General features: G+C 30.4%; 1 protein-coding gene across 1 annotated transcript in view; it reads right to left on the reverse strand.

Annotated features, from left to right (window-relative positions):
- Positions 1–247: 247 nt before the first annotated feature.
- The window catches only part of LOC135929807 (uncharacterized), a 31,806-nt gene continuing 10,703 nt past the window's right edge, over positions 248–21,350 (reverse strand). The window contains exons 4-21 of the mRNA XM_065466529.1: positions 19,676–19,713; positions 17,524–17,847; positions 16,562–16,719; positions 15,822–15,963; positions 15,675–15,750; positions 14,855–15,277; positions 14,399–14,570; positions 10,683–11,126; positions 9,788–9,990; positions 7,964–8,243; positions 7,173–7,624; positions 6,750–6,996; positions 5,687–5,891; positions 4,467–4,699; positions 4,168–4,329; positions 3,109–3,243; positions 1,293–2,926; positions 248–953 (exon numbers count right to left, since the gene is read on the reverse strand). Of these exons, the coding sequence (XP_065322601.1) occupies positions 756–953; positions 1,293–2,926; positions 3,109–3,243; positions 4,168–4,329; positions 4,467–4,699; positions 5,687–5,891; positions 6,750–6,996; positions 7,173–7,624; positions 7,964–8,243; positions 9,788–9,990; positions 10,683–11,126; positions 14,399–14,570; positions 14,855–15,277; positions 15,675–15,750; positions 15,822–15,963; positions 16,562–16,719; positions 17,524–17,847; positions 19,676–19,713 (5,526 nt within the window). The 3' untranslated portion in view covers positions 248–755. The remainder of the gene's footprint in view (positions 954–1,292; positions 2,927–3,108; positions 3,244–4,167; positions 4,330–4,466; positions 4,700–5,686; positions 5,892–6,749; positions 6,997–7,172; positions 7,625–7,963; positions 8,244–9,787; positions 9,991–10,682; positions 11,127–14,398; positions 14,571–14,854; positions 15,278–15,674; positions 15,751–15,821; positions 15,964–16,561; positions 16,720–17,523; positions 17,848–19,675; positions 19,714–21,350) is intronic.

Below are 21,350 nucleotides of genomic sequence, written 5' to 3' on the forward strand. Positions count from 1 at the left end.
AAACAATTGTATTATTTGTGTAACATTTGCAATTTCTTATTCAATATAAGGGGTAAAAAAAATATTTAGCATTATTTTTTTGCCCTTTTAAATTTATTAACTCTAATTATATATTAATGTTATATAATAAACGTATATTAATAAAAATAACGTAGTTATATTTGAGACATTTGTATTCTTCTGCATTTTAATATATTATAATATCGTCGATATCAAAATCATATTCTAAAATACTGTTTCTTATAGTATTTAATTTATATACTATATATTTGTGTTGGTATATAAAAACAATGGATATAAATATAATATAAATATATCAATTCCATTAGATAAATTGCAGTATATTTATTATAATTTTATCGAAATAGTAATATAATACATTAGTGTAAGTTAATAACATATAAACATAAAGCTAAGTGCTAGAATAAAATATGAGAAAGCACAAGGAACTGATACAATGTTAGACTATAGAGGATAGAATGTTAGTGATTTAATAGGATAAAACGAACAAAATAGTAACTAGATAGATATATTATTTTATAAAAATTAAAAAAATATAAATGTGGCTTTAATACTCTAAAATATATTTTTGAAACCTCTTTCCCTAATTTGCTATGATAAAAAAAATTCTACCCAATTTCATCATCTATAATATTTTTGCCTTGTAGAAATATAACAGGAATTTGTAATATCTTTTAAGATAAGAATAAATAAATAAGTAATCATTCATCATTTTTTATTTATTATATCCAATCCTATTTTATATGATGAGGTTTAAGAGATGTACTAGACAAAGAGGCCAGCCTTAACGTGAGAGATGGTTGAGATGAAAGGATAGATGCTAAAACATCGGTATGCAGAGTGTCGTGCACTGGCCGTCCATTAATTTCCACGATCAAATCATTAAGTTGTATCATGCCACATTGTGCAGCTGGGGATTCGGGCGCTATACTCTGCACGAATCAAATTATATATATATATAATTAAGCTGATAAAACATTGATTGAAAATTAAAGTATCAAATATTTGACGAGTATTTCTTAAGCAAAATTTGTTTTTTAACAATTCCAACTATTATCGTTCCAAAATTATATAAATTGGACAAAATGGGGTCAAGGTTAAAAGATATAAAATGAGTTTTTTCTTAAGAAATTTAAGTATATTGAGAACTCTACCTAAAATACTTTTTAATGTGAGCTCTTATTTAGCACCTTTTACCAATTGAACACAATTATGGTCCCAAAAGTGCTCAAATTATTCTATCAGTATTGTATATTAATTTAAGAACAAACCGCGATTAAATGCTGAACAGTATAATTTCTGAAGGCATCCTGCGTAGTGTCCTCATTGACAAGTTCGACTTTAGAATCGGTATACCTGTAATCGTGATAAACTTTAATGGTTTTAATACCGAACCCAAAACCTACACGAGAGCAATTGTGTTTCTTGTCATATCCTGGATGCGGCTTCATCAATTTAATGAGAGGCTTGAGTCTCTTGATAAGAGGCGGAGGTCTAGATGCTAAATATTGATCATGACTATCGATGGCAATATAAGGATCGGAATTTGTATCGTCCAAACAAACATCAAATCTAAGGCTGTTAGGGCCCCTACTTACATGGTGATGGGGAATTTTGGTGAGCATGGCCGGGCTAATGTTGGAGTTTGAATCGGAAAATGATGAAGAGAGGGAGCGAGAACAATGCCTGGTTGTGACTTCATTATTATCATCCATGCTCTCTTTACACCTTAAATCGGCTTTTTTATCAGAATAATGGGCGTCCCCGCCCTCTGTCTGGCTATTGTTGTGGCTCCTCCTCCTCTGAAAGTAGTAAGAATATTTTGGGCGAGCCCCACCTGTCCAACCCATGGTCACGAGCCGATCGTTTTTGTAATAGGAAATCTCGTTATCACTGTATGTGTTAAATCTTTCGTTAAGGTTATTATGGCATTCATGGGTAGGGTTGCAAGATTTTGTAGGAAAAGTGTAATCTTTTTTAAGAGTAGAATCCTTCCTATTTTCCCCGCATTTTTTAAGAGCCTTATGATGCGGATGTGATGATGACATTACATCCTCTATGACGAGAGGGGACAGAGAGCTCTGGTAACGAGATGGCCCCGATTTGCAGTTGTTAGAGCTTCCGCCAACATAACTGTCGGTAGGTCGTATATTTTTGGAGTTAAAGTAATTTAGGTTATTATTGCAGCCGAAAATAAATTTCTTCTCCGAACTCCTCTTCATATTTTTATTCTCTGTGGATGGCGTTTCTTTCAATTTTTTCGGAGAAGTGGGCTTTGGTGACACGTTCATTCTATCGTTATAGAAACTCTGTCGTAATACGCCAGTATTGGATATATTTTGGGGAGCCTCGCTAGAACCCCTAACTATGATGGGGCAAATTCCTTGATTTAACAAACATTTCCCTTCCAAAAATATCTTGACATCAGGTTTATCGAGCCGAGGGGAGGCTGGTGCTGATCTAGCAGATAAATTCAATAATTTTTTGGTTACCTTCTTGACAGCCCCTTTTCCTTTTGTTTCAGGTTTCACGATATTCGTTTCGGTTTCATGGAAATGAAAGGTCCCTTCAACATCGGTTTTGGGCTCTTCAAAATCTTTTTCCTTGACAATGTAATTTTCGGTGGAAGACCTACTCAACTCCCTATCATTCCCCTCTTGATCATAATCGTTATCAAAATGAAATGGTATGGGAGTAGACGAAGAAAAGAATCGGGCTGGGGGACTTGCAGGTTGAGGCGTAGAGAAACGAGTGGCGGTCTTGAGTTGGGGATCCGGGGAGAGAGGAGGTATGAGACAAGAGCGGGATAAAAGCCGCGCGAAATTAGGGGATGTAGATGCAAAGGACGGAAGCATTAATTTAGTAACTCCGAGATTCCTCTTGCTATTCTTTCTCGAATCGGAGGCTATTGATTTTTTTAAAAAAAGGATTAAAATAGATTGGGGGAAATCTAATTATTATTCACCATTAATCTACTCCACCTCCCTCCTTACCCATTTTATATAATAGTTTAAATTCTAAAGATGTAAATGCTAGTAATTAATTAGTAAGGGGGAGGGGGTAAGGTTAGTAATTTCTTAATAATACGTTTGGGGGTAATTAGATTAGAAGCGTCCGAATCCGAGTTATGACTCGTGACGATTGCGTAATCCGCGCCCCTCGTAATGTTTGAATTCATATCAGAGTCATTATTGTATTTATCACTGCTCGTAGAACAGGAATCTTTAAAAATAACAAGATGTTAAATAATTATATAAATAAAATATATTAATCTTAAATAATGTTGAAATATTTGAGAAGCAGCTCTACCCATCCCTATCCTAATGACAAAATACTTAACTCTTACACATTCGTCGAGTTAACTATGTCCAACCTTGTCAATTTTTTTGTGTTATTTGCACAATGTGTGATTAGGTAATATTGATAATGTATTTTTGTGGGGATTCGGAATCTCTCAATTTTAAATCATTAATCGGGGGTAATTTCGTAAAATATTATTTTTACCCAACAACAAATTACCGCGTGCACCGAATAAATAATTACTGCAAATTTTAGTCCCGTGAACTTTTTATTTTCTAAAAATATTTATGAGAAAAATCAATATAGAATCAGAGGATTCGAAGATGATATCACGTTTTTATAGCTGATATCGAAACCCAATTTCGATCCAAGAATATTTGTTGGTAAAAAAAACGGGCAAGAATATTATACATTCATCAAATTGTATCACTTATTAATTTATGAAATTTATACATGTAAATTAAAAGTTAAAAAAAAAAGAAATAAGAGATGAAAAAATTTTTTTTTATTAGTGTTGGGTGCAAAAAAAGAGTAGTTGAAAGTTGAAGACAAAATGTCTGAAATTCATAGTGTGGGTTATTCTGGACACGCTAAAATATAATTTCTAAAAATCGAATACAAAAATTTAAAAATTGCCCTTAATAAATGATATAAAATTTTGAGATCCATAATCAAAATCCATATCCCAATATGACATAGAGCATATATATAAATATAATATTATTATTAAAAATCCCAAATTCTAATATTTTTATAATAAATATAAAAGTGATAGAAAAATTTCGTAAATGCTTCTTAATAATACTGGCTCTTCTATCCAAATAATTTTTTTTTGTTTTTATAAACTTCTTTTAAAATTATCATTGGTGGTATTGAAATAAATTTCGCCAGAAGAAGATACTGATGACGGGGTAGAGGAGACGGTCAAGGCGGCGAATCTGTCGCGAAGAGTGAACGAATGATTCGAAGAATCTTTCGATTCTTCATAATTTTGATACGAAGTGGAAGCTAAAATTTTATTTTATTTTTGAAAATTGTTTTTTTTTAAACCTTTCAAAAAAATTTATTTTTAGTAGGATTGGATATGAATGAAGTTTCTAATAATGGTCAGATCTGGCACGATTATTTAATATTTCTTGACTTACCTTGGTTTCCATAATTTGTAGGAGCAAAGGACGACCTATCATAGGTACTCTCCTTGTAAACGCTCCCAAAGTCCTCGGAGCTGGAGAAGGCCTCGCTCGAACGCTCTGATCTTGCCATACGAAGCGCGCCTATCCCTTTCGTTATTTCGGCGACTTCGTTGCAGGAGGTAGTAGTGAAGTGAGAAGAATCTGGCATAGAAAGATTGTCTTCTTCTTCGTCTGAGTGTTGATATCTTCATTTTAAGTATTAGAAATGATGTTGAAATTAAAAAGTTAAATAAGTTATATCACACAAATTTGGATGGATTTTATTGGCATACGACCAAAACTAGGAATTCCCATAATCAGGATTCATTTTTTTATTGGGTAAAAAAAAATATCATTATTTCCCTAGAAAAAAAATTAAGGTAACGATTGAAAGTTATAGTATGGGTTAGAAGTTAAAATATATTAAAAATGGGTGGTATTGCCTCTTAAAATATAATTACTAGTGTTGTTGATTTGGGTCGATTTTTGAAAAGGGCCCGAATAAGATTTTAGCTAAAATAATATTATGTAAGCCTCGAGATTTGGAAAATAGAGGTCCGAATCTTTCTGCTACCTAAGAGCAAAATCTCCTGGATTACATAATATTATTTCCTAATCGGTCCGCTTCATTATTCTGCACAAAAATTATTTTAAGAAAATCTTAATTTAATTCCAATTAGACCTTAAACTTTTATAAGGGAAAAAATCTAATCTTTCTATAAAAAAAATATGCTTTAAAAATGGACTTAATTATCAATAAAAAAAATACTCAGTTTATGACCATAGAAATATTTACCCCCAAACTTATATTTTTACCTTGTTAATTGTGAAAGGTTATAAATCCCAAATATTTAACACACTAATTCTTGAGCAATCAATTATTTATTTATCTTCTATCGGTGTTCGATAAAATTACAAATAGTTCATATGTAATTAAATACTAATCTATTTTAAGACAAATGGAAGATAAAATTTTTTTAAAAACAATTAAAGCTATTTTCGAAAAATAAAAGTTTCGAAGGTGCCTAAATATGTAAATCTTAGATAATTTGGTTCACTTTCAATATAGTGCTTTCCTTAATAATATCCACTCCGAAATTTCGCTTAAAATATTTCATCAACAAATTTTGACTTTTTTTTAAGAGCTTGCTATGTATTGCCACAAAAAAACCAATGCATATTATAAAAATAACCTATCAGATCTAGCATCGAAATAACTAGTGTCTTCATCGTTGTCTAACCTAGGAATGAATTCAGCCTTTTTCCTTATAAGACCATCCCAATTAACGCTGACAAAAAATGGATGACGTTTAATATCTGCCGATCCATTGTAACTGCCCAAACGATGGGCTGGGTCCTTAATGAGTAAACCCGATATGAGGTCTTTGGCTATGGGACCTAAAAAAATATCAAAATATTGGCTTTGCATTACATTTTTAAAAGGAAGAATTTGATAAGACGTTAAAAAATATAAGAATGAATGATGAAAAACATGTTAAAAAGGCAATCGAATAACCTTGCTTTATATATATATTACTACACTCATCATTTCATCTATCCAGCATTCATTCTTGATTTTATTTCCTTATTTAAACTTTAATCTGGGTAAGGCGCAGATCTTAAATATATGAAATCATCGATGCTTTCTATCTGCCACTCACCAAAACCAATCGTTTTATTAGGCTGTTATCACTAAATTTTGTCTTCTATTTATTACACGAACCCTTTCGTTCAAATTACTCAAAGGCGTAATCAAGTGGGGGGTGGGGGGATTCCCATCATCACAAATTTGCCTATTATCATTAATATCATTTAAGCTAATAAAAATTTCCCTCTACAAGCCCCTTCTCCCCAAACCGTATAAGGAAGAATTTGAAAGAAAAATTAGTAAAATTTAATAACTTAAAAATAACGACTATAATTCAATTGTTGAGAAAAAGCATTTTAATGAAAAAAAGTGAAACCCCAAATTATTTTTTATAAAAATCTAATAGAGCAAAAGGCCTACAATAAGTGGACCTAAAAATCTCCAATAAAATTTATGAGGGAAAACTACCTAATAGTGCCTACCCCTTCCTTAGCAAAATCCTGGATACGCCTATTAAATCACCCATCACTTCCTGCCCACATTTTTATATTTCAGCATAAGCATTAGTGCATATAGCTTTGATAATAAGACATACCTCTACTCTAGTGTTAATAGCTATTCAAATAAAAGCGATCAATAAATCGGTTCTATATAACTTTAATAAATACCTATAAGCATTTCGCCGTCATCTTCATCGTTTTGGACTTGATCGGGCCATTCTATCTCGCCTTTCGTGATTTGTTCGAAAAGATCGAGAGGAGATGATTGATCATTCATTGCATTTTCATTGCTAGAGTGTGAGATTTCGTTATCTATATGGACGTAGAATGGGACGGTCCCAGTCAAAAATTCGTAGAGAATTATGCCCATTGACCACCAATCAACGGGCTTTCCGTAGCCCTGACCAAGGATAACCTATAATGTGAAAAAAAAATGTTGAGTCAAAAATTCATTTATGTTGGTCTTAGATTAAAACCGGGTTAGGCAGTTTGATAGAACAATCTTTGAGTTCCAGGTCGGTTCAGACCGTGGTTGAGATCGTTTCGGAAAAGTAAGTTCTAAGCGTTAAGTCACATATATTCTTTTTAAACCTCTGGCGCTATATATTCGGGTGTCCCAAAAACGTTCATATCCTTAAAATACCGGATCGAGTTGACGTCTAAAACACTGGTATCATCGTCTCTGGCCGTTTCCCAGAAATAATAATCAGCCAGTTCTTCGAATTCCTGGTCCTCGTTCCCTTTGTTATCCTTGTGGTCGTTGTTATCATGCAAATTTTCGTTTTCAGTTTCTTCCTTATCTTTATCGAGTTCCTCGCGGGGAGAAAAGTCGCCATTTTTTCTCTGATTAAAATAATCATTAGTGAGGGACATCAAACCTATTTTAGAGAGGCCAAAATCGGTTAGTTTAATGTGACCGGTAGCGGTTATAAGAAAATTCTCGGGTTTAAGGTCTCGGTGAATTATGCCGAAATGGTGGAGGTATTCGAGTGCTAAAACAGCTTCCGCGAAATAAGGTCTTGCTAGGTCAAGTGGGAGGCGATCTAGAGGTAAAAATAAATCAAATATTGAGTTTGATTGGCGTTTACACATTAATATAAGGTAATATAATTATAGATGGGGAGCTTAGAATAACAGCATTTTTTTACGTTCCTGTTCCATTTTGATTACACTCACTTATTTCATTCCGGTTTTAGCGTCCCTGCGACTTAATTTCTATTAACAAACATATTTCGATCAGCGGTCCGATTAAAGGTACCCAGTTATAATATATTACTCGCCCTTTTGTTTGAACAAGTTCCCGTTTCTAAATTCGGTTCTTAGGGTTCAGATTCCAAACACTGGATTTAAAAAAAAAATTGAAAATTAAAATGTCACTCAACGAATATTTTTGAGCAAGCTGGCGCAGTCTCCCCCTTCAACGTATTCGAGTATAATGCAAAGATGGGTATCAGTTTCGAAGCTTCCGTACATGCTCACCACGAACGGGTTATCTACGAAGGTCAAAATATCTCTTTCGGTGAAAATTCTTTCGAGGGAGGATTCTTCCAGGCTATTTTCTCGCGATCTGTAAAGATTACTTTGGTATTGCTGGTCGGCGGCGCTGACTATCAGGTTCCGCTTGCTCAATTTCTTAAGGGCGAATCTCATGCCTTTGTATTTCTTCGAAAAATGCAGGAAGAAGGGGGAAGGGAGAAGTAAAAAAGAATAAATTGAGAAATTTCTTAAAGATATTAATGGTTATATTTCCTTCTATTCCTTCATTTTTTCTTCTCTTCACCTGATTGAATGTCACAATTATAAAATAAATTTTAAGAATATAAAAACCAAAAGGAAGGAAAATATTTGGACTATTAATTTTCTCATAATTTGTAATAAAAATGGAATAAAATAGACAAAAAAAAGAATTATTAAATTATTATTAGTTATTGCTGAATATTAAATGCGTAGCATTTCAAAATAGAGAATAAAATAAGAGTTTTGAGTTTGATATTTCCTTTCAGAGCGCGGGCCGAGTCAAGAGCCTAGCATGGGTTTAAAATTTTTTCACCATCAAGCCAAGGATAGGCTCGGACCTAAAAATTTCCATTCCGCGGGTCTATATAGTTTATTATTTTGGGACAAGGGTGCCTGATACTTTAAGATATCGGCCAATATTACAGACTGATTTAACAAAATTATGTAGTGTTTGTTTAATGTTTATTTTTTTTAAAAAAACATGTACACAAAAGAAAGATCAATATAAATCATTAGTATCGGCAAGTAGGATAGACTTAACTATGCATATCAGCACAGCATTTGGAGCAATGTTTAACTCGAAGTATAATCGTTGAAATTATACAGATTAAATAGAAAATTTTGTATCCTTTTTTATTTATTTGTAATAGGAGTTAATAATTTTTTTTTATCCCTTTTGAAGTGATAATGTAAAAAATAATAATAAGAAGAAAATTATGTGAGATACGAACCCCCGTTTTAAAACGGTGATATTCATATTATTATATAAGAGGTGTGCAAATGGCAAAATTCAAACCCTACTCGGGTTTTTGCCCGGCTTACCCTGGCTTCAATTTTTTTACTAAGGTTACCCGGCCTGGCTAGTCTTTAAATACATGACCTAAACTACCTGGCACAACGTAATGAATTGGAAGATCCTTGCAATAATTGTATATTTTAAATACTTTTAAGTAAACCTTAAATTAATTGCGCAATATATTTTTTTAAAGATTTAGTGGTTAATACAAGTTTTTTTTGTAACGATAAAATTTGAATTCCCTGAATAAAACCTTTTCATAAATATAGTTAGATAGAAAATAAAAGGCTACCGAAGATCCCAGGTAAAATACCTCAGTAAGTAAAGTTAATATCGAATTTACCTAATCACTTCAAGGTTAAATTACTATAGTATAGTATATTATTTTTGAAAATGTACTTTAGGCTATGTTCTAAATCTTGTTAAATTCGCAAAAATAAAAAAAATTGTCAGAGGTTTTTAAATTTTAATCAAATCGTATGTTAAAATATTTAAAAATTTTCTAAAATTATGTTCAGAACATGTTTTTATTTTTATATTAAAAATTGATTATTTAGTTTTTTTTTCGTTAAAGTTACGAAAGTTTCCGAATTTAATTTTTTGATATTTTGGCCACATCTTTATATATATATATATATAAAAGCATTAATATAACATTATGGGGGGAAAAAACCTTATGCCTAACCAAGTAGACAGACGCGTAGGCTCCGTTGCTTATTAATTTAACAATTTCGAAATCCTCCTCTTTCGGTAAAGGTATCTCGAATTCCGCCGCGTTACGTTCACGCGTATGATCGAGAGTTTCATTTTTCTCATCTTCAACGCCGGTCGAATCAATAATCTTGTTGTTGTGCAGTGTCGTTAAAAATCGGTAATCTACATTTTTTAATATTATAATGAGGTGTTTATTATATTAAATATCTAAACCATGTAATCGCCAACTTTTTCCATGATCTATAAATGTTATTAGTTTGCAGACCTGGTCCTGTTCGGAAGTAAAATGGTATACTTTTCAAAAATAAAAACAGACTCAATAAAAAAATATATAAAATCCAGCAGGCAGGATAGAGCTATTATACTGTAAATGATTTTATAAATTAAAAAATAAAATTAAGCTCAGCTCTTCTCTAAGAGAATTTGTACGACCTCTCATCCATAGTTAGCGGAATCGCGTGGAAGAATACAAAATTATTTTGTTTATTTCGCCGAAAATTCACGCTAACTGTGAATGAAGGGTGAACCGAATATTTCTTTCGGGCCGGATTGGGCAACAAGAACATAATTTTCACTATTTTTAAAATAGTTATTGGCCGGGCGTCTTTTTAGAAATTTGGGATTTCGGACATGGCTACATTGATCTCTATTCTAAAGTCATGCCCATATCTGAGAGGCGTTAATCTCCTCACTTTTATATGTTATAAAAATAATCTAATGATTAACATAATGATAAAGTCTCACTGCACCGATCATGCTACAATATACATATTTTTTTAAACAAACAAAAACAAAGCAATTTTCCGTAGAATCGTTTTCTTCGTCAATAAAACAAAAAAAGTAAATTCTCGAACCCGCTTCTTTATCAAGGCCCAACTTCTCCATCGTGTATCTTTTGATACTTTTCCTTTTCTCTTCGTCAAAATCGCCCGAATCGTCTCCTCTTTCGCCCTTATTTTTGAGGGGACTCAATGTTATGGGGCTGTGTGTTGGGTCATCTTTGTGGCACGGCATATCTGACGCGTCCATATAAAAACTGACGGGGTCAAACTGTAGGCACTCCAGTATCCGAGCTGGTCTAGCGATAATAGTCATCAGCTTTCTCGCTTTAGCGATCAGCGAGAGATCCTTGTCGTAGAATTGAACAGAGGAACTTATGGAGCTTAATTGGGTGAGATCGGTGATCTTTCTAACCATCTCGTCAAAATAAAAATGAGTCAAGGAATTTGTTCGAGAATGTTCTAGGCAGTCACTCGCTAATTCCGTTAGCTGACGACGAGCGAAGCCCGCAGAGCAACCTAATAAAATTTATATTATGTGATTTTAAATGGTTTAGTTTTTATTTTCTATAACTTTTATATTTTCCTCCACCCACTATAATGTTACGACGTAAAACAATTTTTAAATTTATTCCCTCCAAAAAAGAAAGTTAAATTAATCAAGGTAGTAAGTAATTACTTTTAGAGGTTATCAATAAAGCAATTAAATTACAATGTTTAATATAAATTATTTTTTAGAGAAATACTTCACATAAACTACTGGTTAAACGACAAGATTTAGACAAAATAATATTATGCAGGCCTCAAAAATTCTGCCATATATGAGAAAAAATCTACAGGTCTAAAATTCTTTGGCTAAAATATTGAGTTAGCCGTTTTCAAAAAAAAGCCGTTTGACAGACCTAATATAAATTGACTTGGCAAAAATAGTGATTTTAAAAAAATGAAAAAAATCGATTTTTTGATTTAAAATGAAAATTAAAAAATTATGCACTAAGATTATAAAATATCGCTTTTTTAAATTTCAGTTTAATATTATCTTGCAAAAAGGGCTAATGCTCAAGGTAAAAAGTCAGGAAATTGTTGAAAAATTAAATAATGATATGTTGTAATTTGATATTTTCAAATAAAGAGGCGATAATGTATAATATACAGTTATTTTTTTAAAAATTTAACTATCAATTGTTTGCTGAAATAAATTTATTTAGAATTTTTTTGATTCAAATAAAAAAGCCAAATGAAATTTGATTTTTTTTCAAAATAAAATTAGCTATTGCTATTTCTCAACAGGTTAAGAATTAGCCCAATTTAAAACTCTTAATGATTGGAAGAATTTGCAAAAGATTTTTGCTTATATGTTAATAAAGAAATAAGTAATAATCAACTTTCATCCTTTGCTAAAACGATACAATAAAGCTTAACTCTTGCACACTTCTTATCCTACCTTTTAAACCAGAAATATCATTCAAATTTAACAATCAATGAAATGGAAACTACGGGAAGCTTCTGTATCCAAACACTGATATTTTACCTATCTTGGTAAAGTTTCAAGCAAGATCAAAGCCATTTACTAAAATTATCTTTTCGGATAATATAGTAAATAGAGTAGACCCAATTGAGTGGTGGGTGGCCCTGGCCGAAGGAAATTTGATGAAGGATGTAAATATTCTAAAAATAATAAAACAACTAATTATTGCATCTTCATCATCCTCTTCAGTGAGTTAATCGTTTGGGAATGTTCACTCGAAGCATAGAAATCGGTTAGAAAGAGAAAATGAAGGAAAATTGGTTTTTAAGCGATTAAATTCTAATAACAATGTCGGCGAAATAGACATTACTTGTGATTTTTATTATGTTTTTTCTTAATTTTACAAACTAATTTATTTTTTCTATTATAAAGAAATAAAAAAAAAAATTCTTAAATATGTGTAGATTTTTGATATTAGTTATATTAAATAATTTTTAACTATTGCGATTACGTTGAGCGGTTATTTTTCTACTATCAAAAATTGAAATAAAAAATAAACTTTTTCTCAAAGTGCAATTTGGTTATTTAATTTAGATTTTGTTATCTAAGTCCGTATCTTTCACTATTTTAATTGATATATCATTGATTTTTTTTAAAAAAATCGGGGTTATTTAAATTTGCCAACCCTAGATTATTTAATCAAAATGCGAAGGTTGTAAACAAAGCTCTGATATATTTCTATATCGCAAACATAAAAAAACTTACTCATTTTAGTGTTGTAAACCAACGTATTGGTGTATAAAATACGTTTTTTTAGGAAAAAAATCTAGGGTTTTTTACGTTCATGCAATCAAAAAGTTTAAAATTTTTATTAAAAGATTTCATTTTCTTTCTCAGCTGTTTCCTTCAAATATTTTAAAGTACGTTTCCCTTTTCTGTCTAGTCCATTTTTTTAAATTCTAACAAGTTTTAATCAAAATAAAATTGTATAAATATAATTGCAATTCAAATTGTCACCACATTTTTCAATTGGTTAGTGAAGGAAGATAACTAAAAATTAGGCTATTTATTTGATGCCTACAATAACGATAAATATTATTCAAATTAAAAAAACTATGCTTAACTTATAGTCAAACATTAGTATTGTCAATCAATTATACTGATATTTTAATATTTTTATATTTAAGCCTAATATATATATAAAGGTCAAGTAATATTGTAATATTATTTTTTTCATAATATCTTCGATATTTGAACTCAAATGGCCTTGAATAAGGCTTCAACGGGAAGAAATAAATAAAATTAAACTAATAATATTAATCAATCATATTTAAGGAAATTCCTAGAAAACAAGGAAATGTAGAATTTTCAGACCAATAATTCGATTCTGAAAAACTCTTTTTAAGACAATTGTGGAGAATTCGAAAGATCATTGTCTAACAAAATTTTTGAATCAATAAGATATCAAATTTTGATAAATTTCCAGAAATAAGACCTTTATCCTGCCTGCATTCACAGTTAGTACGAATTCGAGGCAAAGTATACAAAATATGATATAGATATAGGATCTTTACATTAATTTTTGTGTATACAGTGCGAGTTCTAGCTATCTGTGAATGCAGGGTTGTTTGCCATTAACACTGCAATACTAATCCTCAGCTCCGCCAGAACGCCATTTTTTAATGAAGAAAATTCAGTTCTAACTATAAAATGTTATTGTTTATCAAATGAAAATCTTAAAAACAATTCTTACTTTTAAAAAAAAATCAATAGAGAAAAATTAAATAAAAAATATTATATTTTATAATCTTATTTTAAACTATTGTACATTTTTTTTATATATTTACAGGATATTACAAAATAAATAAAAAAATATTAAACTCAACGACTAACATGATGCTATTATATTAAGCATTTTATTTATTTTAAATACTAATTGCATTTTAAAAAATTTTTTTAGATATGAATGAACGTGAACGCGCTATTATTGCATATGAATTTTTAAACGCGAACGTATTCTATTTTTTGCCAATGAACGGATTGTGAACGTTTTTTGGAAAATTATTGACAGCATTATATTTAATATACCTAAGCCCGGGTACATGGGCCGGGCCGTATTTTAATTTTTTAAGTATACCCAGGCCGGACCTAAAAACGTATATTTTAAAACTGAATATTTTAAATCGCCATTAGTTAGAAAAAGTTAGAAAAACGGGCCTAACCAAAAACCAGGCCGGGCCGAAATTTTTTTAAAAAAAAATCAGGGCCGGGTTGTGCAAATGGTACCTCTGGAGGTCTCTGAATATTATAATTGTCTTGTCACCTAAATTATTCGGATAATTAATGGTAGCGGAAGAAGTGGAATCCAAGCATTGGTCAGTTATACCCGATTCCGAATCCATCGAATCTCGTACCAAAAGAAGCATATCAGCCTTAAGTTCGTTCCGACTCGCTTCCACGAATTTGGACAGTTCTCGGTCCATTTTTTCGACAGTCTTTTATGTAAAAATAAAATATACTTCGTACAAGTAACATAAATATCTTTGCGTGTATTTACGGGGGGGAATCTTCATTTTTTGGATAGAAATTGAGTTAAGTCATTATCCTTAGGAACCTCAACATTAATTTTTTTAAAAAAAATTAAATGTTTATGCAATAAAAAAGTTCTTTTCTTATGATATTAATAACCAAATGGGTATAATGTAAACATTTTAACCCCCCTGTAAAAAAATCAAGCTACATATGCTTTAAAAAAAGTAACGAGATCAGGCAAACTAACTTTGGGAAATTTTTCTCGGTAAAATTGATTCAGGGCCACGATATTAGGCTCGCAAAAAGAATTACGATGGCTAGAATTTATAGGAGAATGGCCACCGAAGGATCTTTCGCTCGAGGCCCTACCCAAATCGTACGTTTCAGATCCGTGACTGATAATATCTGCACCCGGGGCATCATGAGCCTCCTCGTCCACTTCGCTTCCTAAGCTGGTTTCAATCTCTTTAGCGGATTCAGCGCCGTTTTTGTGCAACATAATTTGGGGTAGTTTACTCATATTTTCGGCTTGAGTCAATTTCAAATCCTCATTTTTTACCGCGCTTTTCTTGAGTTCGGTGTGCGGGGAAGGTAGACACTGAAGCGCGTTAGCCTTTTTACCAAAGGTATTCATGTTGAGCAAGATTTTCTCGTTAGAAGAATGTTGGGACTAAATTATTTATTTGCGTTCATTGTAATATTCAAATAATATTTAATGGGGCAAAAAATAAATCACTTACATTATTAATTAGTTGGGTAATGACTAAGTGTCGCTTAATTTGGCTCAATCTTTAGGTACCTGCCGGAGAAAATCCGTTAACATTAAAGGCGTTTTAATTTATATAAGTTTCTTTCAAATTAGATCGTATATCTTTTTAAGAAGAACCCCGAGGCCAAAGTGTAGTTTTCAGCTAAAAACTTTGTTTAGCAGATTTTTTGGCTTAAACGACTAAAAGTAATTACCCAACTATATTCATTATCAAGATTTCCTTTCCTTTTCTAGCGTAAGAGATAATATCTAATAATTATTATATAATAAAATGTTATAAAATGTAGATATGATTTACAGAAGAACTGAGCGGAGTGTTAGTGCCATAACCAGAGGAGTGAATGGATGCAAAAGACCAACGCCGAATATCTAATCTGTAAAGATATCACAAGGTTTTAGCAAAAAAAATATAAATCAAAGATAAATTAAATGAAAAAGTGATCACTTTTTTAAAAAAGGAATGGAAAAATGTGGAGCAGGAATGTTCGTTTTATCCGGAAATAGGAAACTTTTTTGAGTATTTTTATCCCTTTTCTTGCTAACTTGAGCACCAATTTTTGAGACAGCACTATGCGAGGACTCAGCACCTTTAATAAGTCAACAAATAAAATTACTCTAACGAGATGAGATTGAGCGTAAAGCGTATGACTAAAAACGTTTATAACTAATTAATATTCTAACTTATCGTATATATATTTAATATCGGCAGCTGAGTATTATACAGCTCTATATCCACATCTTCTTTTTGATAAATGAATTTTTCAGTATTATATTTTTATATATCCACAATAAAAGTGTTAAAATATATAATTTTGAATAATCCTTTATTTGTATTATTATACACAAGATACAAGAAACATTTCCTTTTTTTTCAATACTCTCCTAATCAATTTTTTTTAAATGGATACAGAACATTATATTACTCCGCCGACATTTTTAGTGGCAAGCCTCCCTTTTCAGAAAAAAGTGCCTTTAACCTTCTTATTTTGATCGAAACAAGGCGCCTTAATTGTGAGGAAAAAAATCGCATGTTTTCTGAAATAAAATTTTAATTGGAGTTTATAAATTTAAATTAAAGCATCCTCGCGGTATTGAGGTAAAAAAAAAAAGAGTTTAAACAATTTCAGGTATATCAAACGAGCAAAAACGAAATTACAAATTTTTTTATAATTTTATTAAATTTACCAAATATATTGCTGCGAATATTTCCATCCTCTGTATTTATCTTGACCTCGTCCCGCTTGAGCATATCAATATCGACATTACTTGGTTTGGCATCCATAGTAGGGTATTCGAAGACGGAATGTCGGCTAACTTTATTATCATCGCGATCCAAGGTAACACTTTGACATTATTTAAATTTAAAAAAAAATTAGAGTAAGTGGGTTAGTTGTTTATTGAGTGATTGTTATCAGTAATCTGCATCGGGCTTAATTTTTCGAGCCCGATCAGCCCAAAATATTTTTAAAACAAATTGTCCCGCCCGGCCCCTAAAGGAAATTTTTTTATTATTTGTCACGAAAAGTCAGACCCGAAATAAAAAAATATATTCTAAAAATAAAAAGTATATCAGCGCCTTTTGGAGTGCTCCACTTGCACAAATGTTTAAAATGTAAAAATCAACATTAAAGTTTAAATTAATAATATAGGAAAAAGTTATTGATCAATTTTGACAATAACTTTGGCAAAAATTAATATTTTAATCTAGTTTTTATTTTTATATATATTGGGAATAAATAAGTTAATATCCACTTCTAACTCAAAAATTTTGAAAATGTCGAGTGGAGCACTCCAATTCTAAACCGACGATATATCAATTTATTTGACAAAATGTAATGAGATCGTATTTAAAAATTTAAACCCGATTCGGCCCGAAATTTTTAAAAAAATATACCCGACCCAGCCAACCGAAAATATTATCTTTTATCCGGGCTCGGAATTTGTAGATCTCTAATTGTTATATTTCTTTTTTTTGTTCAATACCAGGCGAGACCAAGTCAATTACTTGGACGAGGTTAAGTTTGAAAGACAGTAAGAGAAAAATATATGCATATTAAAAATAATAGCATAATAGTTATCCATAATAACCATAAAACGTTAAGCAATTCTCTTATCCCTTCAAAGAATGATTTTATTTTGAAAAAAACTTCTCTTGCTGCGGCGAAACTGGGTTAGAGCCCGTGAAAGAGGGGTTGAAATTATAACCACAAAACATGGCGCTGTTGTTTTGCTTGAAACGGCCCGGTCCGGGTCCGCAGATGAGAGGGGGCACCAAGCTAATTCTTCTGCCGCCAGACTTTTTGACTTTATGGCCACTGCTACCACCGCTGTAAAGATGACTGCCTATGATCTGACAGGGTGAGGAACATGATCCGCTCTCGTTGCTGCTCAAATAACTTTTGCCGCTTTTATAACTCTTATAACTATCGCTACGGGTCAAATGGGACGATGGAGGGGTGAAAAGACGATTGCTGGATATATGATATAATAGAAAATATTATATAAAATTTATATTGACATTGTAAACATAAATTAGCAAATTTTTTTGGCTTTATATTATCATCATGCATGCCCTTGTTTTTTTGATTCGTGCTAAACTCTGACCAATCTGTAATTAGCCATACTTAATTTATTTTTTAGATAAAATTGTAGTTTGTTTATGGTACACGATTACGTAAAAACAAATCACATTTAATCGAAAAATAATAATACGGTTTATACTTCTTGTGATCCATTGTAAAGTCTTCCAAAACAAAGTTTCAAAGATGTTAACAGAAAAACCCTCTTTTGGACATTACTATTTATATTTTTAAAAGAGAGGCTTAATTTCGTGTTTTTCAATAAAGTTTTTTTCGTATTAATTTTTTTGAATGTTTTGGACACAGGGCATAATAAGATTATGGTCTTTATTTCTATCTTTTTTTAAATATATATAATTAATAAAACCATCTTTTATCATTTTTATAATCAAAAAAAATTCTTTAAAGATTAAAACTACTCATTATATAAACGGTTAGTTAACATGAAAGCTGGTGGCGTTATGGTTATCATGATTAAAATCAAAGTGATTATTTAAATATTTTTGAATAAAATTAAAGGCTTAAATTAATTCTCTTTTTTATTCTTTTGCTAGTATATTTTAAATAATTACAAGTTTGTGTTTTCAAGATAAAAAAAATAAATAAACATTTTAATTGACCTCATTTTTTTAAACTATATTCGGCATTATTAAGTTTTAAATAATTGCTAAATTTTATTTTTATAAATGATTTTAAGTTGTTGTCTTGTGAATCCTGAAATTATTTCATTTAGATAATTGTTAAAATTTAAGGAAATTATATATATATATATAAATCTCTACAATTATTTTGTCCTTCCTTATTTAATTAATATAGATTCAATATTTTGTTTATACTAACTAGCTAAGATTAATTAAAGCGCAGTTTTTAGAGAAAAATAAATAATCAAATAATTGTTAACATATAAAATTTGATTATAAATGGGCAAAAATAATTTGATTATGATCCAAACACGAGGAAATTGCCATTATAGCAGCCGATTTATTAAAATTTATTGACATCGTCAATAATTTAAAAAAATGATATAATTTTATCGAAAACCAATTTTAATAATATCTTTCTTAATCCTAAGCCTAACCCTTCCCTTTAACATTTAATTCTACTCATAACTACAGATACTTGTTTATATTTAAAATATATTCTATCCAATTTTTAAAAAAAAACTTTTTTCAGTTGAGCTATTATCAGATAATATTATTTGCTAAACAATGAACTTATTCATAAATTTCCACAGTGAAGCCAATGTTTAATGTAATAAAAAAAATAAATAACTGCATGATTTAATTATTAACTTTTTTTCGTGGGGTTATTTTATTTAATACTAGTTCATATTTTTAATGTTATTACTAATTTCAAAAATCATGATTTTTTGCCAATATGGCAAATCAAGGATAAAGAGATAAGATCAGCTGTGGAAGTTTAACTGTATTTTTTTTACAAATGATTAAAACTTAGTATTGTTAAATGGCTCGATTTGGGCAGATTTTATAAACGGATAACTTAAGTATTTTAGGCAGAAAAATATTACCAAGCCTCGAGATTCGGCTAATAGATGTCCAAACATTGGTGCCATCTATGAGCAAAATATCTTCAGGCGTGTTTATTTTTTCTTGATAAAATATTAAGTTAGCCGTTTTTAATATATCGACTCAAATCGAGCCCGTTTAACAACATTATTAAAACTGGGAATTAAAATGATAAAAAAAAATTATTAATTTACCTCCTACGTCGTAAAAGGGGAGAATCGTATAAATCTTTCTAAAATATTTAATGAAATAAATAAAATTAATTATTTGAATTTAAAAACAATCATTTTAAATCGCAATGGGGGGGGGGGGGGGTTTGAATGGGAACCTTGAGTAAGATCTGAAGGAATAAAAAATTCACTAAACACACATAGGTGTATGAGCTAGGATTACATATTTTTTTTCCGCCAATTTTCTTGCGGACTCATGCCTCAATAAGTTTTTGAAAACCTATCGATTCAAGCTATTAAAGAAACCAGATTGTCAAAGATTTAATACTTTTAGTCGAATAGCCTATGTTAAAGGTTGTAATCCCAGCATTAGCCCTGCATTCTCAAAATGCGCGAATTCGCGGCAGAGAATACAAAAGTAGAACGAGCTTTTCATAATTCACCGCGAATTCGCGCTAACTATGAATAAAGTATTAAAAAAAATCATTATTATTTCAAGCCTTATGGATATTTAAAACATGATATTCGATCAATTGTATTTTGATATTTAAATTTCAATATTATTAATAGGACGATTAATGTTGACATATTATAAAATTGATGTAATTGAACGTTCACCTATACTCTGGAAGATAATGTAAATTGATGATTTTGAAGAAGAGGAAAAAAAATATATAAAAATAATTGTGAAAAAAAAATAATGTAGAAATTGGATAAAGTAAAGTTTTTTTTCTTTACCTCACGAGGTTTGTAATAGCCTCCTATAAGGGCTATATTAGCCAAGTCCTAATAATTTAATACCTAACCCGGACATTTAGGGCGGCCCAACCCCAAAAAATCGGGTTCGATCTGGCAACTTGTGCAAAATATATTTTTGGTCGGCAAGATTTTTTTAAAAAAACAATAACCCGTATAAAATATTATTCGGCGAATCTCTCAATTTAAAAGGCAGGCGCCATTTTAGGCGTATATCTTAAAATTAAACAACTTGGATAAGCGTTTTATTTCTGTCTTTTTTTTAAAAAAAATAAAGTAATGGTTATAGCAAGGAAGAATATATAAGATAGAGTAAATAAATATAATTTTTAAAAAAAATAAAATTATTTGTTTTCTTTTTTGTAAATCTTATCCAAAATGTTTGTTTTAATTAACGTCATAGAAAAAAAAGAAGGTATGGAGATCGGTTGACGTATCCGATTCGAATTATTTCAATCAAATACGAATAGTAAATTCTATTAATCGTTTGAATACGAATAGTAAAATTATTAGATTTGTTTAAAGGAATAGATTACGAATAATTCATTTCTTTCTTTTTTTAATTAGGTTCAATTATATGTCATACACGAGTTATAATAAGATCTATAAAAATAAAAAAATTAAAGCCAAAAATTAGTAGTAAAAAATTATTTTTTTTTACAATCAGCTGCATTAAACAATTGTAATTTGATACTTTATAAAAATATACTTTTATTTTATTTATAAAGATGCCAAAGACGTCATTCAAACAATTATCTATATAAAAATAAATAAGTTATATAGAAAAATTGTATCCTTATAAAAAAGAATCGTATATTTCTTATTAAAAATCTTATATAATTTAAGGAAGATCGGATAATTAATTATTAAATCAATTACGTCAAATTTAATTTCTAACATAAATAATGCAACATAATCCATATATATATAAATATATACATAA

The sequence above is a fragment of the Gordionus sp. m RMFG-2023 genome, chromosome 5 (genome assembly GCF_954871325.1).
Source record: "Gordionus sp. m RMFG-2023 chromosome 5, tfGorSpeb1-WG-v2, whole genome shotgun sequence".
Lineage (NCBI taxonomy): Eukaryota > Metazoa > Nematomorpha > Gordioida > Chordodea > Parachordodidae > Gordionus > Gordionus sp. m RMFG-2023.